General features: G+C 38.0%; 1 protein-coding gene across 12 annotated transcripts in view; it reads right to left on the reverse strand.

Annotated features, from left to right (window-relative positions):
* Positions 1 to 25,857, reverse strand: part of TRDMT1 (tRNA aspartic acid methyltransferase 1) — a 29,727-nt gene extending 3,870 nt beyond the window's left edge. Inside the window, exons 1-10 of one of the 12 annotated variants that reach the window (XM_032694209.1) lie at positions 25,723 to 25,848; positions 17,586 to 17,695; positions 15,858 to 15,934; positions 14,178 to 14,249; positions 10,086 to 10,151; positions 8,520 to 8,589; positions 7,539 to 7,622; positions 6,675 to 7,045; positions 2,614 to 2,671; positions 1,434 to 1,563 (exon numbers count right to left, since the gene is read on the reverse strand). In XM_032694209.1, coding sequence (XP_032550100.1) covers positions 1,434 to 1,563; positions 2,614 to 2,671; positions 6,675 to 7,045; positions 7,539 to 7,622; positions 8,520 to 8,589; positions 10,086 to 10,151; positions 14,178 to 14,249; positions 15,858 to 15,934; positions 17,586 to 17,695; positions 25,723 to 25,786 — 1,102 coding nt within the window. In that variant the 5' untranslated portion in view covers positions 25,787 to 25,848. Of the gene's footprint in view, positions 1 to 1,433; positions 1,564 to 2,613; positions 2,672 to 6,674; positions 7,046 to 7,538; positions 7,623 to 8,519; positions 8,590 to 10,085; positions 10,152 to 14,177; positions 14,250 to 15,857; positions 15,935 to 17,585; positions 17,696 to 17,959; positions 18,153 to 18,526; positions 18,749 to 24,516; positions 24,539 to 24,764; positions 24,786 to 25,722 lie in introns of those variants that run through there. The other 11 variants (XM_032693979.1, XM_032694133.1, XR_004358274.1 and 8 more) reach the window with 11 other exon arrangements.
* Positions 25,858 to 27,978: the final 2,121 nt, after the last annotated feature.

Genomic DNA, 27,978 nt, shown 5'->3' on the forward strand with positions numbered 1-27,978 from the left:
CAACGTTAACTCTACTGCACCTCTCAGTGATATTGCAGAGGCTAATTTAACAGTTGGAAAACACCAGCTGTATTAAAAAAAAAAAAAAAAAGGAAAAAAGGAAAATGAGCAATTCAGTGCTCAAAAGAGATCTTGAACAGCATGATAAGCCTATACAAGCCCAATGAAGTCCTCTGTTTAGTTCAAGTATCTTGACATCAGCCTACATCAACACGGAACAGAGCTGTGCCATGAAAAAGGCTGTCTCCAAAAAGAACACATCTATTAAAGAAGAGAGGCTATGAAAAAATACTGTATGTTGGCATGTAACTCAACAGAGCACACTCCTGCAAGTAAGCTCAGCGCTGGCAACTCTAGCATTTCACTGTGCAGCCTTGATAATGTTCTTCAAATGTAGCCATTTTGAATATAACAAGTACCAAAAAGACAAACTAAAACTGCAAAAGAAAGAAATGTAGAGAAAAAAGTTCCACTCCTCAGAACTCTAAGTCACTGAGGAAGTCAAAGAAAAATATAACAAATTACTCAAGGTCAGTGCTGTCTCAATCCCTGAGTAACCTGGTCTAGCAGAAGGTGTCCCTGCGCAAAGCAGCAGGGTTGGAAACAAACGATCTTTAAGGTCCCTTCCAACCCAAACCATTCTATGATTCTACAATTCTATGGATGCTTTTGTTGTTGAGTGACAATAAAGTGATCTGCTGTGATATCAGCAGGCCAGTTTCTTAGCAGATAGTAACAGCTACACTTTCCTACTTGCCTTGCTTTACAAGCAGAATTCTGATGAATTTATTTCAGGTTTAATTGTTGTTGATGTGTATCCAGTGTACTGGTACTGCTGAATCTTGTTCCTTGACTCCCTCTTCTTCACAAAAACAGTTAGAAAAATAAGTAACTGATCAAGGGCTAGGGCTGCCTTTTGTAGAAAATAGAGATGACTTAATAGATTGGTTACTCCTGAACAAAGAACTATCTGTATCTTCTGAAATTCCCTGTCAGCAGCTGTAAATGTGTGGAAGGGAGAAAGCAAGCAGCTCCAACTCTGAGAACCACAAACAGACCTCCTAAACTGGCAGGATATGTTGACTTACCACAGTTGTGAGTAACACTGGCTGCTGAGCAAATAGTTTCAACTTTAAACAAAGGTATTCCTTCACTGTGATTCAGAAACAGACCACTTCTCATGCCAAAATTTTTCTCTTAGCTTGCGAAGATAAACCTAACCACAGAAGCTGGCTCTTTCAAAACATTTAAAACTAGTGGAAACTCAGAGAAATTCAAAGTTAGCCAAATTACAAGAATAAATCAATCATAAGAACTGAGCAGTGCAAAAAAATTGTAAAATAAAAGGAATGCAGTAGTCCCTAGCAAAAAAAAAAAAAATACATTGGCATTTCTGAAGAATGATGTAGAAATGGATATTTAGCAGCACATACCAAATTCCAAAGGGAATCCATGAAGATTTGCTATTTCTCTTGGAGTGAAGTACCTCAGTTTTAGTGTTGACAATTTCATAAGCTTCTCTTCTTCTGGTAACTCCTCAATGTGTTTAAACACTGATTCAAGCTATGAAGAATACCCAAAACAAGAGATATTACCAAAGCAGGCCAAATATGTAAAATTTACAGTCACATCTTAACAGAGTATTTCTTTAATTATCACATAACATGCCAAAGACAATAGCATGTTTTGCTTTAAAGTGTAATTGGCATCGTATTTTTTCAGCAAACACCTCAACACACAGACTTGAAAGAAAGAAATCAATGCTGCCACGAGGGCGCTCATCATTTCTTCCTCCAGTTCTAAGCTACACCGATAGTTAATGAGGCAATCAAAGAACTATAAACATTTGTTAACGACAGGACAATGACTCAATAGAACTCAACAGCAGACCATTCACACAAATTAAGCTGTACGGATGCAGCTGTTTTAATACACTTGCTTTGAGATTATCCTGAATTCCAGAGCTGCATTCTTTTTATGCTTAGAAATGTCCTATAATATTACTGAACAGCATCAAAATGCAGGAGAAAGTGCTTGTGTACAAAACAGGCTTTGTGAAAGGTATCTTTGAATGCTGATTCACCAGTATAATTATTATTACCTTCTCCAGTGACTAAATACCACTCTGTGGTGAACTTAGTATCAACAGTAGAACTTTTCAAAATATTCTTCCCAGACTAATAATTTTGAAATTCAAACATGTTAAACATTTGACAGTATTTACTGGATCATCTGTGTACAATGAATGGCCCTCGATTCACAACACTTGTACTGTAGTTCATGCATGGAACTAGTAATTCTAAACATTTTCACATACCCCTGTGAAACCTCTGTGTGATACTACAAATAATAAAATAGTAGCAACTCACATTCTCCCCACAGAGAGGCACAGATATAATTTATAATTGTGGTCTAAACAAACTGCTGTTTAGGAACACAAAGTAAACCAATTGGAAACTCAGTTGCCGTAAAATGTACTTTTAAAAAGTACTTTTAAAAGCTTTTTTTCTTACAATACGCAGAATATCAAAGGAGAAGACAGGGAAAAAAAGTTTTGAAACAAGTCTCAAGTTTTAAAACAAGTCACTCTAGTATGTTAGTCTACACACTCACCTGTACATCTACTGCTGTCTGCAGAACTGAGCCTGTCCCCTCTACATAGTGTCCATACCTTAACAACAACAATAACAACTTTAAATTAATATTTTCACTGGATCTCATAGCACTGACAACTGCAAAGATACAGGGAGGTCACTTGGGTTCCTTTGCCTTGATTAACAAATAGCCTCCTGGATAGATGAAGCAAAAGGCCTCCCTATAAACAACGCTAACCCCTGGAGTGCAATACCCCCTGAACGTCCTCTCTGGGGATGAGTCTGCACTCAAAGCACAAACAAGGGTTTATCCACACTAATGCCTTACTACAGGCAACTAAGCAAGACCTAGGAAGTCAAGCATAACATCACCAAAAAGAACCCATCTACAGAGCCCAAACCAATTTTACAGTAAGGCAAAAGGTGTTAAAGGTCAATGGTCCCAGTGGTTCAAATTAGCTCTCCTTATTCAAAGGAGGACCATTAGTGTGTGCCTCCAGCTTTCATATCAAACTATTAGGAATGAAGTCGTTCAGTCAGGTTTAACTTTCATGGCTTGTGGATTTTCCACTGAGGGAAGGGGGATGGCCAGGCATCTATGGAGAGCATTAGTTGAAAGAAAGAAAAGGAATAAATCCAACTACAGAGTAAGCAAACTTATGATAGCTGTTTTGTATGCTTTCTGGTTGATTGCATAACAACATGTTTACTTTGTAGTCACTTCAAGGCTATCATTTAAATGCAATTGTGGGTTTTAAGAAACATAGTCTGCTGGTCTAACTATGACAGTGTTTGAACATCCTGAACAGAAAGAGGCTGAGCCAAGACAACAGATGGCTTTGTACTGTGAAAGAACTTCAGAAGATGCCCTGCATTAGAGGGATTTTGATAACCTGTCATCACTAACATTAATTATTACATTAACAGATAGTATTCTCTAGTTTTATCTCTACATCTGTAAAGACAATTATAAAGGTCTTTTGCTCCCCTGGGGACCCATTCTTAGAGAATGGCACCAGAACAAGTTAGGTTTCAAGCGTTTCTAATTCCACAATGAATAAAGGAATACTCTGCTTTCAGCACAGACACAATGACCCAGCAAGGCTCAATCTTGAGTATTTTGTCCTCAGTTGAAAAAGCTTACTATTAGTTCTACCAATAACAGTAAGAGCAGAACTCATTTAAAAAAAAGCACTTACAAATATTTCTCAGGATCAGAACAGAAAACCTAAACACTGAAGCAGATTAAAAACATGTGGAATCCAACTGTGTTGTAAATACATCACCTTTAATTGGTTAGTTGTATTCTGAAAATTCCCTAGTACCAAGTTTAACAATGTAACAGACACAGCACTAAGGAATTCTCATCTTCCCCTTATATAGTATCTGATCATATTTCAGTTTAATATATCTTAGCCAAAATAAATAAATGAGGTAAATTTCAAAATGGTATTTGAGAGTTTTATTAGGGGGAAGAATATTTTAATAAGATCCATGTTACAATAAATATTCCAGTCTAAATAATTAGTAGTAGAGTACAGAACTCATATCCCAAAAAATCCAGTTGGTGTCAATGTGGTTTGGGGGCTCTGCGTGTGTGTGTTGGTTTTTTAACACAGATGTGAGCAGATGGCCAATGCAATGTTAGCTGGACTGTTATTAATTATTATTCCACCTGCTGACTCCAAAAAAATTAATATTCCTACCTTAGACCCAGAACATAATTAATTTTTATCACAGTAAAAAATGATGTATTGATTTTCTGACATTTCATTACCAGTTACAATGAAAGAAGTTGGCTTAAGAAATTACAGTCTTCAATTTTCATCTGATCCAAGATTCCCTCCCCCTTTATTTTTGTAAGTTTTAAAAAAAAAATCTTTTAATTTCATACATATATTATTTTTGGGTATATTGTATCCTACACTATGACTGACAAAAAGTAATTTCCACAAAGTGAGAGAGCATTTCTGTAATTGGTATTTACACTATTTTGGAAGGTATTGCTTCTCTTGTCAACAGCATATCAAGAATTTGAAGTATGTCCAGAATGATTATATCTAAAGAAGCAGTTTTCATTTCCTCTATCCTTTAAAATGGATAATTTCCTCCCATAACTTCAGTCACCACAAACATACTCCTCAGAGAAACCATAGTGTCTGTAGCCTCAAGGAGCTCTGCAATCACTTCCCAAGTGCCTAGAAGTCTAATGTTAGAAGGGAACATAGAATTACCTGCTTGATCTCTCATGCATCCCAAACTATTACATTCTGCCCTATACAGCATCAAAGCCTTTCAGAAGACAAAACTGGTATGACAAAGGCAGAAAGGCAAAAAACCACTGATAAAACTACAGAATTTGAGGTCCCTGGAGAAGGTATACCCGGATTATTCCCAACACACAAAGTTTGCTGGAAGTATCTGAAAACCAAACAGAAATGAGGAAAACTCTTCTCCCACACTCAAAGCTGACGGTCAGCATGACTTAGAAGAAAGACATCAGACAGGCATAACAGCAGAGGGAATCTCTGTACTATGTGGAGTGCTGCTCCACTCAATTCAGGGGCCTGTTTCCTAAATCCCCTGCTTCAGAGAAACATAAAACCAGAACTCCTGGAACAGATACAGCAGGGACCTATTCTTGGCCTCAAAAAGTGAAGCCTGAGATCTAATTATAATCATTCTCTTAATGCAGAGCTGTAAATGAGATAATCAAATTGAGAACCAGGTTGGCAACCTTTCTTCCCAAAGGCTCTTAAAAAAGGGAACAAAGACAGAAAACCAGACTCCTACATTTTGAGTCAAGAACTACCACCACAAGTATCTGGCCTGTCTCCTTCCACAGCAGCAGAAAGGCAACAGTCACGTTCTCTATCAGATTTCCCACCACTATGCACACAAACTTCATATTAGCTACTCAGGAGCCTCCTTCAGTGGGATTTTGATAACCTTGACCACAAACTACCACGACATATTCTAGTGAAACCACAAGTGACCAATTTAGTTTTGATGACATTTAAGGCATACATGGGATACAAGAGAGACCATTCTGGCCTAAGGTTTTTTTGAGTATTCTAGTTAAGAAACAGATCTCACAAGACACTGACTCCTCAAAAGAGTAAAGGCAGAAAAGAAGGCACATATATGTCAATGAAAGCTGGGAGAGGGGCTTTCCTGTTGCACAAATTTTGAACTTTCGAAATTATTTTTCTTTTTTTTTGTCAAAAAGTTAAAAATCACAAAATCTGCAGGAAGACTGTCAATCTGGCAGTCTAATTTCAACTAGTAAAAAAAAAGTTACAATTGGTGTTAACTCATCATCTAAGCCATTTTATTGATATATTCTGAGAATTCAAAAACCCCAATCTAATTAGAAAAATTTGCCAATATTAGCAATATTGATAAACAATCTTTTTCCCACAAATTTCCTGGCTCCAACTGGCATTTTTCAATACAAATATGTTCAGCGGAAAAGTACACAGACTTTCAGAACACTCACCAACTTCAAGCAGTCGAACTCAAAATTGCAAGGTACAAATTAGAAAACTACTAGACAGAAAAGCACTGATGTTCTGCTCCATCAAATATGATTTATAATGCAACAATTTAACTGGTTTCACGACATATGGCCAATCCACAGTTATTCTGATCTACACAGCTGAAAAATCCAAGAAATCAATAAAATGTACAGCAGAGACAGATTTAATGAGTAATGGATCTGTCATGCCTGACACTTTGTAACTTCACTGAGCAATATAAAGAAATTCGTTAATGAATCAGCACTACACCAGTCTACTGGAACCATATTTCCGCAGGGGTAATTAAGCTGCTGTGAAGGTCAACAACAAATGGCAACTGTCTTTTGTGAAAGTCTTTTTGGAGTGGGCACATGATGCTCTGCCAGAGAGATTCTCATGCTGGCATTCCACTGGACCAGGAAGCACACTATATAAGGGGATTTCTTTCAGAGGCCTAGGTTTTTTTTTATGAAACATATCTCTGTGTCTTTACAGGACACAAGCAAAAATACACTTAAAATTTCAGGACGTGATTCAGTAAAACATTTTCTATGCAACTTACCCTTTTGTAAAGCACGTGGATCTCCGGCAGGTGGGTTTAACAATGTCTAGCAAGAAAGCATAGCGCAATAAGGACTTTGGTGGTAAGAAATACTGACTCATTTCTTCATTTTCCTCTTCCAAGAAATCTTTTAACATTTGAATAGAGCAGTCATTATCCTGATCATGTTTCCTTTCCATTTCTTCTACTGTTTCAAGCTTAAAAAGAAAAGTCCTTTTTGGTAAACTCTTCTTGCTGCTGCAATCTGGACCAATGTTTGGATCCAGATTCTTCTCTTCAGAACACAAGGAAGAACTGGTTTCACCCACTTTGTCAGCAACTTTGTCCTTGCGTAAGTCTTCTGGATACTGATCTGGGAATCTTGTCAATATCTAAGAAGAAATTGTGACCAAAAAAAATAGCTGTATTTAATAAACAACTGGGTAGCTGATCCTGCAGTGAGTAAGAATTCTTTAAGAGATACTCAGAATAAAGCAAGTAACCTTTTGACGTTATTTTCATGAAGATTTCAAAAAAACAGTTGCATCAAGATTTGCTGACCTATCAGCAATGATATCAGGAACAACCGTAAATAATTGCCTTGGCAAAAAGACCTTTCCCAGGGTGTGAAATACGGAGCAGAATGACCTGTTTTCTACCCCACTATCAGCCACAATCCTCCAGCTGTTTAAAGCCATCTCAATCACAGGCATGCACATCAGTCCTTAAAAAACTCAGTATGCAGGCTGAAAAAAAGAGACAGAATTAAACTTTTGGTATTACTGATCCCTCTTCTTCATTCATCAGCACACACCATTAAACTGAAAATTTAACCCTCAATCTTCATTAAATGAAGCAAATTAAACTAACACTAACAAGACTCACCTGACCAGGAGCTTGAAAGGAAAATGGTTCATGGTGAAGCTTTGCAATCAGAAAATATCGCAGCCTAGAATTGGGAATGCCAAGCTGTAAGCAAAATTCACAAGCCTTTAGTCCATGTGATAAAGAAAAAGTGGTCTATACCACCATACAAGTTATCTACTATTATATACAATAACAGAATTATGACATACTGATATATTTGTGACTTCAGACATACCAGTACTAGCTAATAATATCTAAACACTTGTAAACTTCCATACCCAGGCATTTTCAAGGAACTAGGCAGGTAATTATTCTTTGTACCTCACAGTTTTGACTTTCTCTGTAAATGAACAGGAATGCAAACAAAATTTTATGTGATGTAAGAAGAAAAATTACATGCATCATGATTTCTTGGGACAGGTACTACCTGTTTTCTATTAAAAGCAGAAGAGTCTCTCCTTGCCTTTCTGGACAAGGAATTGTAAGACATCTAACAATGCAATAAATCCACCACAACTGGTTTTCAAGCTACGCTCCATTAGCTTCTCTCAAATATTTACGGTACTTTACTGATTCCAGTTAGTCTTGCACAACCTGAAATTTCTCTCCAACTCTTTTTTCAGTTGCCAGAGAAACATGGAAACAAAGCTCCTCCTCCCACAAGTAACAGTCACAGTTTCTGTGCTGGGATATTCTTAGGCACAGCACTTCTAAATCAATGAGGCTCCCACAGGGAAAACCACCTTCCTGGTTACAGTGTAAATTCATGCCTTCTTAAAAATATCAAATAGCAGCAAAGGACTAGGATCTGAACACAAACAGTAATAGGATTATGCCAGTATGAGAATCAGAAGTCATGTTCAGATGGTTTTCTAATTCAAGAGTACCTTCGGCTTTGGGCACGCCTCTCCCTTCTAACACAAAAGATCATTTTCAAATGTTCTTGGACTCAGTGAAGTTTGAACAGGTAAATAATATAAGAGCAATTTTAGTACTCACACAGGTTGGAGACAAGAGAAATTCTTGGTATTGAAATCCACATGTTGCAAGTGTTCGCAAAAGTTCATTTCTGGCAGTGAAAAGAATCAAAAATCAATTACTCCCTTCATACAATCCTTAGGGCCTTTATTTATGGCAAATAAAAACACTCTAAATGTAACATCATATGTACCAAGGCATTCACTGAAGGAATTGGGACAGCAAACTACAGATACAATACTATTCATTTCCAAACTTCAGAGACAACATAAAAAGTTCAGTGTTAGTGACTATTACACATTCACAGGCATCTCCTAATATGGTGCAAATGCCCCTTCAAAAATCAACCCATCTCTAGGAGAGTGTGTCAGCAAGGAAAGTAATCAGAGGGCAAAAAATTCTTTTCATTGGGAATCATAAAACAGGAGATTAAACCCACTACTAATAGCTCACTACTTCCCTCTGCTCATATACACAGCACCAGCTAAGCCTAATGAAAAGGCTAACTCAAGGGATGATAAAAACTGGTGGCTTTCATAATAAAAGTGAGATAGGATTGTACTTTATAAACAATGGAAAAACACTGTAATGGAAATAATTTTTAAAAGACTTGTCTTTTCTATTCCATGCAGATTGCACTGGGCTGGAACTACACAACAGGCTGGAGCTGTGACCTGCACCTGGCACTGTATGTAACACTGCATCCCAAGTGCCATAAGAGAAAGCAAGCATTCCAACTTGGGTGTTTTCTGAACTACAGCTTGTTCCAAGCACTGGCCAGCAAGGCATAGCCTGGGGAATTACAGGGAATAGAGCAGAGAATCATGAACACTTAAACAATGAGAAAGGTGAGCATGACTCCCAGCTGCCTGTCAAACTCGTTAAGGAGCATGATATCCAGGGTGGCTGCTCTTGGTGCTTTAAGGAATGCTACAGAAAGATCATACTCTGTTCCAGAAAGAACTGAGAGGGAAGACTGCAACCCCCTGTCTCCTGCTTTGGCCACAAGAGAGGAGAATGTTCCTGCTGTCAGTAGGTAATTAGATAATGACACCTTTCCTCTTCCACATGTCAGACCAAGACTATATACAGTCTTCATACTGTACCTGTGGACCATCTGCTGGCAGCCCTGAACCAGGGATAACCTACTATCACCAGAGGTACTCAAGAAAGCCCCTAGACTGTACTGTGATCTTAACACAAGATACCATGGGCTTCTGCCATGAATAAAACCCTAAAACCTCTGAGTGCTATTGTTATTTTTCTTTGAAAACTAGTGTGACCCTTTCTAAAGAAGACAGGATCATCAAAATCACTGCAGTCAACTTGTTACAATGTATTTTATCTGCTTAGAGAAATAAATATTTAGCAAGTTCCTTTCACAACCTAAGATTTTAATTCCTAAATTTAAACCATATTTTTAACCCATAGCTGCTTACCTGTCCCATATCACTCTATTTTGTTAAGTCAAATGCTAGGAAATAAAAATCCCACCTCCCTCTGCTAAAGAAAATATCCTTTATTACTAAAGGAAAATATCCTTTATTACTATTAAACTAAAATCTGCACAAATTAATTAGACTTTACCTTGCAGAAGAGGATTCAAATCCTTTAACATTTTCTAAAAGTAGGTATTTTGGAAGCTTCTGAAGCCTAGGAAGAAAAAAAAGCAAATCAGAAAATCAGAGTAACAAGATGTAAAGTACATCATATTCATCCACGGATTTGTTTAGCTGTCAGAAAGATCAAAGTATTTCCACATCATGTTAGCTGGTGAAGTTTAGAATCCTTAAAAAATGTACCTCAAATCATTCTCAAGTTAATTAAAAACATGGACTGCTGGTAAAAACAACAAACCCTACCTATGTTTAGATAAACAGCTGCACTCCATGCATATACTTCTGAAAATGCTTACCACTGTTCATTTCCTATAGCACAATTATTGTTATTCAACAGATTGAGTTTGTAATAGGGAAGGTAATTGTTGGGGGAAAAAAGATCCCTATTTAGCCATAAAACTTCTGTTTTCAAGTGCTTATATCTGCAATCAATGCCAAATGTCATAGCACCTTTAGTGATAACACATCAGAACCAGTGTTCATCTAACTGATTTAAGAAATACAACATGTTTAGAGCTCGAACTGCAGATAATCTTAATTTTCTATACTTAACTTTTCCATTTTGATGGGGGGAAGGGAATAAGGCATCTGAGATTTAGCAAGATCAGTGCAAAGGTCTGGAAATAGGCACATTCCAAAAACAGCACGTTAAATCTCTGGAAAAATGAACATGCCCAAACTGTGCCAGGGACCATTCCAACAATTTAGAAGCATAGATGATTCAGATTCAAGTCTCTGGGAACATTCAGTGGCACTGATTAACTCTCTGGTAAGGCTAATGTAGATACAGAATATCTGTCACACACTGAGATCTCAGAACAGCATACAGAAACAGGATACTTATGCTCCCAGACAGCAGCTCCATGATTATTTAAGTCAATAAATGACTTTGAACTTCCACTGCTCCAAATCATAGCAGAATTTGCATTAGCACATTCTTAACTACCACCAATTATTGACATTCATATGAAGAAATAAAAGAACCAATGCATCTCACAAGAAACTGGGAAATGTACAAGATACTAGGCCAAATTTAAAAGTACTAAAAATAGTAGTGAAAAAAATAATACTAAACTGAATGTTATGTTTACTCATCCTCATCATCACCTACTAGGAAACTTCTTTTTACAGTAATGAATCCAGAGCATAGGCTGAAATGCAAGAGCTCATACAGGATCAACAGATCACAAGACAAGTAATCACTATACAAAGAGTAAGTGTTAAGTACTGGGCAGGTATTAATGTTACAAATGTCTCTGTAAAAGCAGCACTTTGATGTCTTAGCACTGGATTTCTCTGGTTATGGCTTGGACACGATAAACAAGAAACACGTTATCTGGACCACTTGTTTGATGGCTGGGTGCTCCAAGGATTTCCCAGGTCTTTCCAGATCTTCAAATTGTCCTTTCCATATCTCTAGTATTTGTCTTCCCAGGCCACCTTTCAGGCTCATTTCAGCCAGTGACATTTCATTATAAAAGGGTGAACAAAAGGTAAGAACATCCATGGGATGAGAAATTATTTTACAGTTTCCATAAACTGCACACATGCCATACCAATTTAGAATGTAAAGTGATAATTCCTATATTAAGAATTTCCCTTTTTTGGGCTGTAATACTCCACACTCAATGTCTGGCAAACATATCATATTCAAAAAAAAAACCCAAATGCTATCTCACTAAAACATAAAACTGGAATTGAGAAACTGCAAAAGCCACCATTTTGAACATACTACAGACTACTTACATTAAGTGCTGCCTCCAGAAACAACCTGCCCAAGGGAGATAAGTGACAGGAGCAGCCTCTCATGGAGTGTTGAGATAACACAGTTACAGCCAAGCCCAGATCCTGTGCATCATCATGACGAAAAACAGAAGTCCTGTAGTGTCTAAAGCTTTGGTTTTGAGAAGGAAACGCTTCTGCCCTTTACCCAGCTAAGCCCACAACAACCAGGCAGCAATATTTCCATATTAATGCACAACAGTGTCCTAAAAGCAGCCAGCTGCTTAACTGTGTCTTGGTTTAATGGAAAGGAATCCTGAGGTCAGGATTGCCTTAAGAGAAGGTACTCCTATTTCAATAAATGAGAAATTTATGCACTACCTGCTGGTTTTTATTGTTTTGAAATTTCTGGGGACCTGAGTTACATTCCTTGTTCCACAAAAGGCATCCTTTGCAACTTCTGAAAAACCCATGTTCTCTCCCTACTTTTGTGTCTCTGCCAAAAGCAGAGGGAGTAGTAATAACCATTCTTTTTACCTATTAATTGTCTAACTTACTGGGCTACAGCATCTGTATTGTGTTCTGTGTTCTCTGCCACAGATTTCTTAGATAATCCCTGCCAAGCCACTCAGCTGTTCTGTGTCTGTGTTCTCTATCTGCTGATGACAAGGGCAAAGACATAGTCCCACTTAATGTTTTTGGCTGCAAAAAGTTTCTGGGTGAAGGATGAAGACCCTTTTCTCCCAGTGTTAACAGCAGTTTGAAAGAAAGGTTGTTTGGTACTGGTTTCCTTCTGTGCTGAAAGCGCTCACAAAAAAAAAAAGAAAAAGAAAAAAGAAAAAGAGAGAGCAAACATCCCTTTGTCCTCCTCCAATCCTGAGAACAAGATTAACCAATAGAGGAATATACAGAGAACAGCTGTCCCAGCAGAAGCAGGACTGCCAGGAATGGTGTCTGGTGGACTGTAACTGATGCAAATCCTCAGACTCCTGACAATTGGTGCCCACTAGACATCTCAATCCAGAAGCACTGATTTCTGCTGGATAATCTCCCTAAACAACTGCCTGCTCTCCTTCCTCAGGAAGAGTTCTTACTGTGTTATGCATCTCTTCCCAAAAAAGACTACATGCATTATGTGCAGCTGATTTTTAACACTCTCAATAAGAAGATCAGCAAAAACCACTTTGCTTGCATTTACTGTTTCAGAATTTAAGGCATATGTTATACAAATAATTATGGCTATTTCATTAGGAACTGGGATCTGACCAGACACAACATGACAGATAAATACAAAGACAAGGTCGTTGTTCAGACAGTGCAGTACCATTTGAATTCTTTAGTATTACTACTCAAAACAAGAGCTTGTACTACAAACCAAACATACACAATCTGCCCCACAATATTTAGAAGCATCACCAAAACCACAGAACAGAGACTTTAGGAAAGAATGGGAGGGGGTGGAAGATGCATGACATTGTGCAGTTAGGAACATAGTTAAACAAATTTTCAAATAAATGTTGCCTCTTCAAAAGATGACTAAATGTTGAATCTAAGTTTTTTTAATCTGGTATTTCAAACAATTTTCATGTTTCCTTGAGGCCAATTGGCAAACTATTATATCACGCTTTATGATGAACTTGCCACTGGCTGCCACATGAGAGGAGCCCCAAAGAGGAGATACAAGGACTCCCTGAAACAGCATCTCAGCCTTGGCCATATTGATCAACATAACTGGTCTACTCTGGCCTCCAATCAGGAGGCCTGGAGACACAGCATCTATAACGCTGCTGATGCTTTTGAGAACACACGCAGGATCACTCTCGAGGAGAAAAGACAATGCAGAAAGATTCGTGCCCTGCAGAATTTACCACCTAAGGAGTCTTTCTGCTGGGCCTTTTGCAACCGGACGTGCCTGTCTCGTATTGGCCTTTTCAGCCACCAGTGCGCTTGTAATGAATGTGGGTAGAGCCCTTCCCAAATCTTTGTTCACAAAGCCCAGCCATGATGATCATGTTGATGATATTACCTGCTCCTGCTTCTACATAAAATCAACACAAATTTGATGATGAACTGAAAAGAGCTCAATTTTTACATTTATGAAACAGACACACAATAAAAAGTAAACCAGACAATGAAAACATATACAGCAACTCTGAGGTGATTATGGCATTAGTGAAATACAAGTATTTTTAAGTTACATATGATCATGTGAAAACAAGGAATACAACACAGTACTAGTAGTGTCTCTGTCAAATATTACAGATGGCCTGTCTCACTGATATACAGACCTACTTAGTTACAACTAAGGCTTTTGAATAGAGCAGAAGTTCATTTATACCTTGGTAGAATATCGAGGATATAGAGAAAGCTCTTTGTCCGTGGATCTGATACATCACCTTGCAGGCCAATTCTAAGAGAGAATAAAGAAACACCTGAATATTACTTGGAGCAGACTGACATCTGAGACAGACACTTTTTGCTTTGAGTTTCAAAAGGGGATTCTGCAAAAGCATCATGTGCAGACATGAGAATGTGCTCACTGGGGCAGTGTCCTAAGAGATGCTCTAAGGAAAGAAAGCCTGCCCTGGAATCCATCAGCTCACAGAGAAGTTCAAATTGAAGCACTCAGTAATGAAATCCACTCCTCAGTCTGCAAAGTGTTTAGCATTCTGGTCTTGTCCAGCAAACCCTTTGAACATACTTGGCTCTGAAAGAACAAAAAACCCCCACAGGGTTTCTGGGAATACCCTGCCATTTTGCACTGAATATATTAAATTATGTCTATGAATTAAAGCCTGAGTGCTCACCGTTTTTCAGGATTGAGCTCCAAGTGAATAACTTTGTAACCAATTTTCTAACATTAAACTAGACAGATTATGTAGGCTACAAAAATGATAATGATTCCAGACCTGCCTTTCCCTAGCTTACACTTGTATTAGCTCTTAAAAAAAGAATAAAACCTTTGTAGAAGAGCTTTAGCATGTCTCTAAATGAATCAGTCACACACAGATTTTGGTTTTCATCATATTATAAAAAAATCTGAAGAAATGATTCCTATATGCATCATAGGTTTGCACTAATAAATTTTATAGATCAGCGCCACTTTAGAGGGATTTCTTTTCAATCTTAGAGCATTCTCTGAGATATACTTTCTTACATAAGCAGTTTCATCACCATCTTTTCCATGAAGCTACTACATTGCATGAGTGTGCTTACCAGAATCTTATCTCCACTGGTCACTGCTGAAAAATGATATGAATTACAAACTAATAGGACAAATAACACCTCAGTAAACTCAGTTCTTAATCAGCAACATATTTCTCTGTATCATCCACAAAATCATTTCAAAGCCATTACCCTTCTGGTCTTGGCTAAAATAGAAATATTCCTTAGAATAAACTATGTGTGTGCATGTGCGATTTTCAAAGTACAAATAAAAACAGATTACACTCTTAAATCTCAGGCAGAACTGAGGAATTCCAATCCTCCTCCTGGATTTGCCCCAGGAAAATATTAGATTGATACCTAAAAGGAGAACCAGCACTCCTAAACAGCAAAATCTTCAAATTGCACTATTAGAGGAACTGTACAAAATAGGTGTTGTAAGAAGCTTACATAATTTAAACTGAATTAACATCTACATATTACAAGAAATGTGATCAGTAATTAAGATGCTACTTGCAGCATGGTGAACAGAGCTACAACATTTTTGCTCAGGAAGATACACAGATAAACCACACAGAGTGTCACCCTTGAAAACTAATACAGCCCTCTCTAAAGGGGACAGGATCAGCAAATAAAAGCAATGGAGGCAACTTGTTACAACATATATTATGTTCTTACAGACATAAATAGTTATTTTGCAAGTTCCTTTCACAACCTAATATTTTAATTCCTAAATTTAAACCATATTTTGAACCCACAGCTGCTAGCTGTCCCATCTAACTCTATTTTGTTAACTCCTTTGACATTATATATTGCAATAACTGCACTTTTTTTCCAAGTGTGCTATATCTACCTTGTAAATGGCTGACAAGGAGGACTCATCAAAATCATATCAAAAGATAATCTGTCAAATTCTTTCAGTGTTATGCCCTGAAAAAGGAAAAAAAATAGAAGCATGTTGAGTGTTCAAAACTGTATGAAACTCGTAAGTCATCTTTCAGATCAAACTACCCTGCTTACTTCCACTACGTGCTTCATCTAGCAAAAAACTACCTAATCTCCCATTTGACCTATAATTTTAAAATCTTTTCTACCTTGGTAAACCATACAACACAAATATGCATGCACTGCTTTGAATACAAAACAAAACACTAATGTTAGCATCTATACATGATCTTGAAGGTTTTATCTACTCAGTCTTTCAGAAGAGGTGTGTAGGAGTTCTATCAGTAAACACTGACCTGTTATTTCTCCCCAAATAAAGTATCATTATTCAGATATGAAGTCTTTGTACATCAAAACGAGTGCTCACATATTCAAAATATGTGAAAAAATATCAGATCTTCTCAAAAGAAAAAATATCTGAAAAGCAAAGTAACTCAAGTGTGAACATGATAATTTTTACAGGTCCAAACTATGGGGTTTAACTGTTAGGAGCTCAGTAGCAATGCATCCCATACAGTTAACTTCATTTTAGTTTTTGCATGGTAAAAATTCCTTAAAGACATTGTATGGCTGAAAGGTCTACTCTGCAAAAATATTTCTCTTCAGAAAAGAAAGTGTTAGGTCTGTGGTATGAATTAACTGCACAGGTTGAAGTTTCTCTAGACTAAATTTTAACCAACACAAAAGGACAATATATTAAGGGGCTAGAAGGACAGAAGAAGGAAAATTATCAAGTAACTAAGAACTGGACAAAGAAATCGCTGCCTTACGTATTTTGAGGATATCTATATACCAAATATGCCATAACCACCCTCAGAAACTAGACAAAAACTGATATTTTTTCCAATAAATTTGAAGAAGGTCTTACTGACTGTAATAATCCACTCTTGTCTACTATAAGCAGACACAGGTAAGCATTCTTCTTTTTTTTCCATTATAAAACTGTAAACTACCATTTAGCCTGTTATTGGGTGCTGAATAAGCATTTAACCTTTAGCCACCTACTTAACTCTTACTTAAGCTGGTGTCTTAAAACAGACACAGTATCTTTCTTTTACTGTCACGTAAAGCCGTAAAAGAAGGTTAAGAAGTATATAGTAATTTCTAATTAAATCCAGACAAAATTACATGCCTAGTTTGCCCCTCATTTATTTAAACAGAATCCAATTTTACCTACTTCTTCTTCAAATAATTTGGAAAGGGACAGAATTCCTAAAACATTTGATCTATTGAGTCCATTAAAAAAAAAAAATCCAATATATTCTCTTTTGCTTTTCTGAGCTCAACTATAACTACAAAACAAAGGCATGCCTCCAAATAATTTAATCAAATTCTTTCAAAGTACATGAAAATATTTTTTTTAATCTAAAAATATGATTTTTGACATTCCTTTATTACTGGTAAGCGTTCCTCTTGACATTTATGTAACCTTTCTTGATGCAGCAGTGAAGACTTCAAGGAAAAGACTGCAGTGTGAATATCCCTCCAACAAGCAACCACAAGTAATCAGTTATTGTAATGTTCTTTATTCATAACAACACAAATATTTTTGTTTCTCTTGTTACTAATAAGGATAGTGAAGACAAGTTACGCCTACAAATGCCAGACTATAGTAAAAAACACATTAATTACTCACCTCAATAGTCTTTGCCCATAATGGCGTGCTGGGAAAGTTGTGCTTATAAACATCATTGGCAAGAGTGTTCACATCAACAGCAGCAACAACTTCTGCATCTGTGCAGCTTTCTAAAATTTAAAAAAAAAATAAAAAATGAAAACTGTAGCTTCTCTTTACTACTCCTGGAAAAATGTGTTTGTTGTGTTACAGCTATGCACAAAAACAAAAGGCAAATTATATAATCAAACTCTGCTGTGTTGCCTCTGAAACTTTGCAAAAAATACACTGTTTTTCTAATCATATGGGCAACACTTCCCTTTGTTATATATCCAAAAACGTTAATTAGTACATACATAAACTCCAAACAGGGTGCATCTCTACAGCATTCTCACCTGTGCTCTGCTGGTCTCTGTGGCCAGCAAGTTCCTCAGCTACAGCAACACAGCCCAAGCTGTGCCGAGCACCCCCACCACTTCCTGAGCCTCTCACAGGAACTAAACGTGTCATTTTAGAAGTATACTACTTCTCATGATGAAAAAATGACATCAATAAATACGTTTGAAGTACACATACTCTTTCAATAAACCTTTTAAGTTGCCTGAAAAACATCTGTGCTTATATTTCAGCAAAACCTTAGGCCTCAAACCCAACTGCTGCCTCCTTTTAGTTCAAGGTCTCCAAAATAACAAATTTGGGAGCTCCTCCTCTCTTGATATCGAAGGAATTGCTTCTGGACACTTAGAGGTGTTATTGAAAAGATGAGAGGAAAGTGTACCAAATCTACTGACAGCTAAACCCTGAAAGAAAAATACACTAAAAAGAATGTAAATAACCAATAGTTTAATTTATAGAGTAACAGAACAGAATAACAGGTTCTACAGAAGCCAAAGAGATAAAAAGAACAGTGTTTATTCCACTGCTCATCGTGTCACACTATTTATTATTACTAACCACAATACCTTCACTGAGGCTTTTTATGCAGGAAGATGGGCTGTGGTCACTGTTACAGCCGCAGGCAGAAAGCAGTGACTCTACTTCCTCATACACAAGATCAGTTTCAACCACCAAGATATTTATATTATGGTCAGCATTACAAAGCCCCAGATGAAACACAACCAATTTAAAAAAATTTTCGTAAACCAAAAGAAAGAAGGCAAATAGCCACATGCCTTTGAATAGTCTCACAATATGCTCAAGTAATACATTAACAAATGACCTTATGAGACAGCTCATGAATTACTGCTAGTCAGCTAATTATTTACAGTTTGAGAGGATGAAAACCAAACTGTGATGACCCCAGTGGACCTAAATTTGAATGATGCAGTTATTATCCATCTACTATCTTTCAGGTTTTCAAGGCCCTGTTGTTCAAAACTAAGATGAAAGAGAAATCTGGGTAGTGGAAAGCTTGCAGCAGATGCCTCAACACGGACAAAGCTGATTCTTCTGGGTTTATTTGGTGTGATAGAGGGCAAAAAGATAAGGGTTTTCACAAGATAAATATTTACAGACCATTAAGGGTCAACATACAAATCATTACTTGACATTTACTGTCTTGACCTTTTGACCATAAATTGTAACTGAGAATTAAACACAGGTGTACCAACAAGGACACCAGAATGACTACACCTGAGATTACAGCACAGGTATGTTAACACTGACACCTAGCGTGAAAAGAAGCTGGTTGATTGTCTCAATTTACAAACATATTCAAGAACCAAGATTTTCATCATCTTCCTAAAACAAAGCTGTAACATCTAAGTAACAGGAACAAACTTCAAATACGATTTAAGAGACTGCTTTTCTCAATTTATTCTTTCAATTCTTATAACATATTGTCCTGACAACTTGACCCTAAATGCATTTTCCAAGCACTCTAGAAGAAACACAAAATTAAAAAAATCAAGAACCTCAGTTATTATCTAAATCAATATATAGTTCAAAAAGGACAACTGGGAAGGCAAGCTGTGTGCTTTCTCTCACAACTCATGACTTAGATCCTCATCTTTATTACTGCCACCAATCCAATCTCTCCCTGCCTACATACAAGAAAAAAGAGGTACTGGGGATTTGTATCAAGGGACTTTACAAGTCCAAAAGCCTGTGAAGAGAGCACTGGAAGAGAGCACATAGCTACTAGTAATTTACTGAATCCCCTTGCAATACAATGTTCAGTCTAAACTAGAGATGTGAACCAGCATGGAAAAAGGACAGGAACTTTTCCTAAACTATTCCACCCGACATCCTCTCTTTCCAATTCAAAGACCTGATAATTTTTTCAAAGCTTCTCTTTCTTTTGACTTAAAAGCTGTGGCTCACTTGGGAGTCCCTGTTACAGAACAGACTCCCTCTAAAAGCTGATTAAGCGTATTTGTGTGGAAATACCCTGGAAACGCATGAAGGAGCTCGAGCAGACAAGCATATCTCACACATCCAACCCAACAAAGAAAAGCTTGTGTAAATTTCAAACAATGTGAGAATACAACATTTTTAAAGAACTTCTGAAATTTAAATAACTTCTATTAAAACTGTGATATTCTGCTTTGCTACAGCAATCATATTTACTGCTTGAAAATTACTGTAAGGAATGTATAATAAAAAAAGCCTGAAAGCAGAATCTAAGAAAAACAGAATCATGACTGTGTTTAACTATCCCCACTGACAAAAGACACAAAACTAACTCAGGAATTGCTGACTTGGTGAGATGTTAGATCAACTCCCCAAAATACATAGCAGAACTTCAATAAAGAAACACAGCACTGAAGACTTTTTTCCCCTCCCAAACAAGTACATCCAATTTTCAAAACATAGAGATTTAAGAGAACTGTAACTATGCAGAAAACAGTAACATTTTATTCAGACTAACGAAAAAATAGTACACATTTCCTAAGTGAAACTAAGAGACTGCTGGAATATTTGATTTACAAGATTCCTCAACTCCACAGTTTCTGAACTGAGACTTCGCATTTCTGAACAATTTGTAGCTCAAACGGAAGCCACAGACATGATGGGGAAGTTACAGAGGGAGGTGTTATGTCTTATTTTTAGGCAGACTAGATTGCAGTATTCTCTCTTGGCTGAAAGCATGTGAAATCAAAATTTTATCATACAATTAGTAAAGTACTGGTTTTGCACTTAAAATCTCTAGGACACACACAGCAGAAACTCTTTAACTGTTATTTAAATTGCCTAAAGAGGCGGCAATCAAACTTTGGGTCCCAGTTCTCTACTTTGTTGTATACACAATGCTTACAAGCCATATCAGACTCCTGAGTGAAAGGGACACTGCTGTAATGATTGGAAGGTGTGGCATTTGGAACAGAGGAAGAGAGGATGCATTAGCTTCTGATTTGGAAAAAACAAACCTAAGGGTGTCATTTCCAAATGCCGAAAATAAAATTTCTGATATTAAAATATCTGCCCTTTTTCTCTCCAGATTTGATCCCTTTGTCATGTGTTTCCAGCAGACCTTAAAATTAACATAGATCTGTTTATATTCACCACTGTATTCTTGTAACAAGAGTCATCAATATCAAGACAACACATGAAATACATTGTGTTACAGCAAGGGCAGCCTGGTGGATTTCAGCATAATGGAAAATCAGAGCCGGAACAATTGTCTTCTAACAGGTATATGGAAACAGATGGAAAAGGGAAGATTAGTCACATGTTCTGTCAGTCCTGTTTCCTTCTAAAATAGAGAGCAAAGATTTCATTTCTCAGTAGTCAGCTCTTGGCTGACATGACTTAGGCTGAACTGCCCATGGCTACAGTCAACAGGACTATCAGTAAACTTGATACTTACTTCCTGCAGGATACTTAGCAACTTTTTTCCTCTGCTCTATTTGTACAGGATTTGTTCATGTTCAGCCATATAAACTTACATAAAAGCACAACGGGCACCATCCTGTGCTACAAAGGGCTATATTTTGAAGAAGCATTAAATCAAAATGAGTTTAGGTGTAAAAACTTGCTCAAACCAGCAATATTTTTGTTTAACTTTGTGCTGAATCCTAAAGCTGCTTGCCAGTTTTGTCTCCTTTGCCTCTCCTGGTGGGATAGCTATGCTCAATGTAATTACACACACCAGTTTATTATACTGTGCAATTCACAGAGACAACCAAATAAAGTGAATAAACAGCCATGGTAGAGTACAAGAGACCCAAATTCTTACTCTGTAAAATTGAAACGTAACAATTGCAGAGGAAAAATATCACCGAATATGTTCTTTAGTGTTTTATGCAAGCAGACTTTTTTCAGTGACCTGGCAGATTACAAACACTTGTGGCAGAGATGTGGATCCCGTTTTTCATGGGAAAACTGCCTCAATTATTAAGCTAATTTAGGTTTGTTTTTGTTGGGAATGAGGAGGACCAGGCTGTTTGTTTGATGGAAAGTTGCTAAGGAAATGAATTTATAGCCATAGATTTTCTAAAAATAAAGCATTATTTTTCACTTCAGAAACTCTGCACTTTATGTATAAAGAAAAAATTCACTCACGCGCATGAAAAAATAACATATGTTTAGATGTATATGATTTAAACATCAACATTTACAAACCCCATAAGTTTTGCAGTACACAGTGCGAAGAAGGAAGAAATGCACTTCCATCTCCCTGCTGCCTCAATCTTTCAAGAGTGTGAATGCAAACACACTCACTGACTTCTAACTTTAATCAAGTCTAACTTTCTAAATTGTATTTTTTCACAGCTCTTTGGTGTTGCATTCAAAACGTAAACCAAGAAATTTTGCATATGCTGAATTATCTATAGCTAAAGTGCCAACACAAGCTAGACAATCCCCAAGATTTTTCTTTTTCAGCTTTGGACTGAAACCTAATTTCAGAAACTGCCTTCTGTCAAAAAGAACCTGATTTAACTATGAAACTAGGTACTCATAACTTCTGTGTACTCTTGATGGATAAACACAAGACACTTACAAGACTGTGTACTCCTGATAGATAAAATTCCAAGAATATGTGAAAATTCAATTTTTTCTTACTGTAGAATCTCAAAACCAAATGCATATTATTTGGTGCCAATTATATTCTACTTTAATGACAGCTGCTGAAACAATGAACATCCCCATCCTGCAAGCTCAAGCATATGCCATCCTAAAATTAAGTTTATGGAAGACCACAGCCAAAATGGGCATCAAGGTAGAAAAGGCAGCATCAGATTTCCTGAAAAATACCTATTTGCCAGTTGAAAACACTGGCAGTTTCACAGAAAAGTAGACAGTTGGACCAGCTCTGCTAATCATAACTGGCCATGTAACATGGCCAGGAACCAGCACTGAGCTACTGCTTGCCAGGGCTGCAGAATCCCTTTTGTAGAACAAGGAAATTTCCTGGTGTGCTGCCACTGAAATACTCCACACTCTTTTTGCTTTCTACATATTCCTATTATTTTTCTTGGCTGTATAGATTCACTAGAAACCATACCAAGAAAATACATTATTATACATAATCTTCATCCCTTGTGTGCCTGGCTTATGAAAGCACTGGCAAAATGGAGGCCTTTCTTTCAAGCTTCATATTTATACGGAAAAAACCCACAACCCTTCTAATATTTCCATGCTTGATTTAAATGGAAGATGCTGAACAATCTCCATTTGCTAAATGATAGCCAAAAAAACGGATCAGAGACCTTTTTAAATAGCATGGTTTCATGTACACATATAGGCCTGAAACATATAAGAAGCCCTATTATTAAAGTACTTATAGAGGAACATTCACTTTTTTCTGTTTGACTTGTACGTAAAAGGAAACACATAATGCCCATTGCCTTTACTTGGTTCCTTTATAAACTGTGTAAGAAAATTGAATCCAGATGTCTGAGGGACTTAAAAAACCAGCAGAAATTATCAAAATGTCCCAGTATATCTATACACCAAATGAAATCTAATTCATCAAACCCAGTTCTATATAATAACCTGTCATTTAATAAGTAATTCAGTGCAAATTCCGCAGAACCTTTTTTATTCAAATTGCCTGACTATTATTTTTAACAGCACTCTAAACAATATTTTCATCTAGAATTGTATGGTTTGGATCTTTTCTAAGACAACACAATCCTTATGGGCTGTTCTCATGTGCTTCCCAGAAAAAAAAGACCTCGGATTGAAAAATATTATACCAACTGCAAAGCAAATAATGTTGTGTCCATTCGCTTCACTAATTTCAATTGGCAATTAACCATTTAGTGCTGTTTAGGGTCATTTACACAAATAATAATTTAAATGTTGTCTTACACACAGTCCTTTCATGTTCTTTGGCTGATACCACTACAGAAAAATCTCAGTCTCACTATTCATATATATGCAATTTCTTCAGTCAAATGTAAACCCAGAAGAACAGAAATTACAACATACACTGACACTGAAGCAGGTGTGTTTAGCGAGTTCAGAAACAGTAAACTTGGAAATAAATTTACCTTTTCAAGAAATAATACAAGGATTAATTCCTTCAGCCTTGTGTCCAAACTACACAATATAGGTGACATGATTTCAAGCCTTGTGTAGCAGTTATCCAGTGGGGGTTCACCAATTCCACATATCTTTCGGATAAAAGTTTACAATATTCTGACAATCTAATGCTGCATTCTCAACATTCCCATGCTTCTAAGTATTTACTGAGTTGCAAATGATGTTTTCTTAGGTGGAAATCCACGGGGTATCACATCTAGCTTTACAATTTATTACCAATTGCAGCACACTACTGAACAGCCCCAAGACATCTATAATTACGTCAAGAACATTGCTAGATAATTCAGTGAAGAGTGAAGGACCATGCTGTAGGCTAAGTTTCAGGAACCAGTCCACTTTCTGTGGAAATATGGAAATTGTCTACAACACATAAATAGCTCCCCATCACTTCAGAAATACAGCTACTAGAAAAGCAGCATGTTATCACTACAGCTATGCACACTATATACAAGGCATAACTCACTCTTTTAATTCTACAAAAACTCCAAAATCTGCAATTCCATACAAAGATAAACTTTCCTCTTAATATTCTAAGAATGTCTCTGGAAATAAAGCAAAATGCATCCTTAAAACAGGTGGTTAGGTACAATGTATGAAGCTATTTTGCTGTGTACTTTTATATATTATAAATATATATTTAATATATTTATATATAAAACACTTATACACATTCAAGCAAAAATAGGACAGTAGAAAAAATGCCATACTGACAATTGTATGTTTTAAGCAAACAAATGATGCTAAATGGATTCCACTCTGTAAGCATAAACTTGTAATATTACGTAGCTCTCTGGAAAAATAACAGGATAAGGCGAGTTTCCACCTGTTATTTTTACGACAATACTCTCTTATGTAGAGTAAAATATAAGGCCTGCTGATGTTTCCGAAGGCTGAAGGATTTTAAGGATTGTACCTAGTTAAAATTATTATTGTGATTCTCATAATTTATATTAATGTGTGTTGAAGCCTGGACTTCAAAGTAATAAGGCCCAGGGTACTTTACAAAGGAAATCAATAGCGCTGCCTCAATATTTTATTTAGGGAAGCCAAGTCACAGAGTCTAAAGGACTTTCCGAAGGTCACCCAGGTCATGCTTTAACAATTCAGCAAATCAAGCTCCAAGGTTCCTTGTACCAGATCAAAAAACTCACTGGGCACATGGGCTTGTGTGAACTCTCGATACCAGGTCAAATTCCATATTCTATTTTCATATTTATAAAATGTTATACCAGCCTCAGATGGTCAGGCTCATATTGGAGCACATATCAGCTATACACCTAACTACGTGCCAGGAAAACCAAGTCCACGTGCATGCCTATGGGATACCCTGAATAATTAGATTATCAGCCCATGCGCTTCAATGACCCCGATCACATTTGCAGCAGGGGCGCGTCTGTGTTAGAGCACATATTAACAAACACAAAATCAAGGCCTTGTCAGAAGCAGCTGCCTGGGCCAGAGAAGGCGCATGGATCTCTCATTTTCATTCCAACGTGTCCCTGGGTACCTGGTGCCCACGCCCGGGCTGGGGAAGGGGCTATGGGAGAAGAGCGGCCACCTCAGCCCACCCTGCACATTCGCCCTCCCTCGGAGGCCCGGGTTCCCTCGAGAAGAAGCCCCCGAGGGTGGGGTATGGAGGCAGCACCGAGCCCCGCGGACCCGCCGGTACCTTTGAGGGCCTGGTGCATCCCCCCGATGCCGCTGTAGAGCTCCAGCACCCGCAGCGTCGCCATGCCGGGGCTGGGCCTCGGCCTGGGGCTGGGGCAGCCGCGCCCGCCCGGCGGCTCCCCGAGCGCCGCCCGCCCGTTCCGCCGCTCTTTGGTTCCCCCCTCCCGCCCGCTCCGCTCGTGCGGCTGCTCCGGAGCCGCAGCTCCCCCGGGCATCGCTGATCGCTCGGGAAGCTCCGGAGCGGGCTCAAACCCGGAGGATGACCGGCCCTGCTGGCCCCGGAGGTGGCCGCGGGGCGGAGGCTGCCCCCGGCTCCGCCACCTGCGCTCTCATGGCCGTGAGGGGTCGGGAGCAGGGCCCGCTGCCCGCCACGAACCCCTTGGGGTCAGCCGAAATTAATTCGGGTGGCTGGAAGCAGGGCACAGGGAGAAAAGGGATGCGGGGTGGCAAAAGAGGTTTATCCCCATGAGAGAGTGTGTTTGCTGCCCGGCTGGGCAGCTGATGGAAATGGCCTCGACGGTGATTTCGGCCGTAGGTGATGTTTTTGAGAAGTCATTTCAAAGCCTGCACTGCTGTTGGAACAGGAAGGAAGGAAATAACTGGTGAAACTGTACTAATTTGCCCCAAGACTACAAAATTGCTGTTGCTAAATTGAAAAGGAAGAGGCTGCACAACGACATCGTTGCCCATGAGAAGTAGTTTGTTTTTAAAACAAAAATTAGATAGATGTATTAATATATATGTATATATGACTCAACCAAAGTAAATAGCTTGCAGACTGTTACCTGGGTTAGCCACCGCAGACAAGCAGGCAGACACCTATGCCTCAGTTTGCAGATTCCCATTGTAAAGTGAAGATGAAACATTAAAATAAAAACAAATCTCAACATGTTTCTCTAATAGTTTCTTGATTTAATTATATTTTTGTGGGGCCTCTTGGAAATGTGTCAAAAATAAGTTGGATTTGGGGAATATTTGAGGAATATGTACAGCATGTCATAGTAGCTCCTACCTTGACTTGCAGTGGAGAAAGAATTTTTGTCTGAAACTGGAGGGCAAAAAAGGGAGAAATCTGTTGCTTTTCAGCACACTCCTCCAGAATATGGGATGTACCAACTGTGGAAAATGGTGGAATTAGAAACAAAATTTCAAAGTAATATTGGTCCTTGCCAGCTTTTTCAAAACAGTTTTGTCATTCACCTGTGGATCTTCACTGCCAGAGTCTGGGGCTGCTTCTTTGTTTGCTAGCCATGGAAATAAGCAGGTGACAAAACCAAGAAGTCCAAGGTGTATATCTAGGATTTGTGAAAATAAGTGCAGCAGCTGAGGTACCAGAGAAGAGCAGCACACATTGCAACCAGCAGTAGGCAGGTTTCCTGCACCGGTGGTTGGCAGAGAACTGAGAGAAACTGAAAGAACCAGGAATGTGCTGGCTGGGGAAAAGAGTCATGGGACAAAGATGCTGAAGGCTCTGAAGAAAAGGGTTCAAGATGATGAAGATGGCTACAAAGAACAAGGTTGTTATCAGATAAGAAGATACACTTCAGTAGAACCCCTTCAAAGTATAGATGCAAAGTGAAACTAAAGAAAATGGCAGCTTTTAGACTATTGAAATTAGTAAAGCTGATAAGTTTGAGCTTCTTTCCTTACTATTTCCATAACCTACAGATCACAGCAATGCGAGATACTCTGAGGAGTGGGATCTGGAGTTAGCCAGAACAGTTCATTTATTTAGAGCTGTCCAACACCTGGAGCAATTAATATCAGATAGGGAGACAGAGCTGAGACCTGTTTTTCCTTATCCTTTCCCTGACTCCAAGGTATTATTGCCATTCACACATAGGAAAAATGGAGTCTGATGGAAAAAGCAGCAGAGACGTCTCTGCTGTGCTAGTGGCAGTATAGAACACTCCCTGCTCGGGAGAAATGCTCCACCTACTTCCTCCACCAGTGTAGTAATTTGGAGAATCCGATCAAAACACCTACTCTCTGGCAACAAAAAAATTTGCAAACTAGATTTGGATTTTATTGGCTTCCTCTTGCAAAGACTGGGAAACACCAAAATTTCCCTAGTGTTCATTTTTAAACAACTGCCAGTAGTCAGTTTTATCGTTTTGTATGACTGTGTCTGCCCTAACCTGGTTCTCATTATTAATTGACAGCTGCAAAAAGGACTGAAAATGCAAACAGGGAATCTGGAAACAGTTACTTGTAGTGCTCTTCACTTTATAAATGTAAAGTCAGCATAATAATAACC

This window comes from Chiroxiphia lanceolata, chromosome 1, assembly GCF_009829145.1.
Source record: "Chiroxiphia lanceolata isolate bChiLan1 chromosome 1, bChiLan1.pri, whole genome shotgun sequence".
Lineage (NCBI taxonomy): Eukaryota > Metazoa > Chordata > Aves > Passeriformes > Pipridae > Chiroxiphia > Chiroxiphia lanceolata.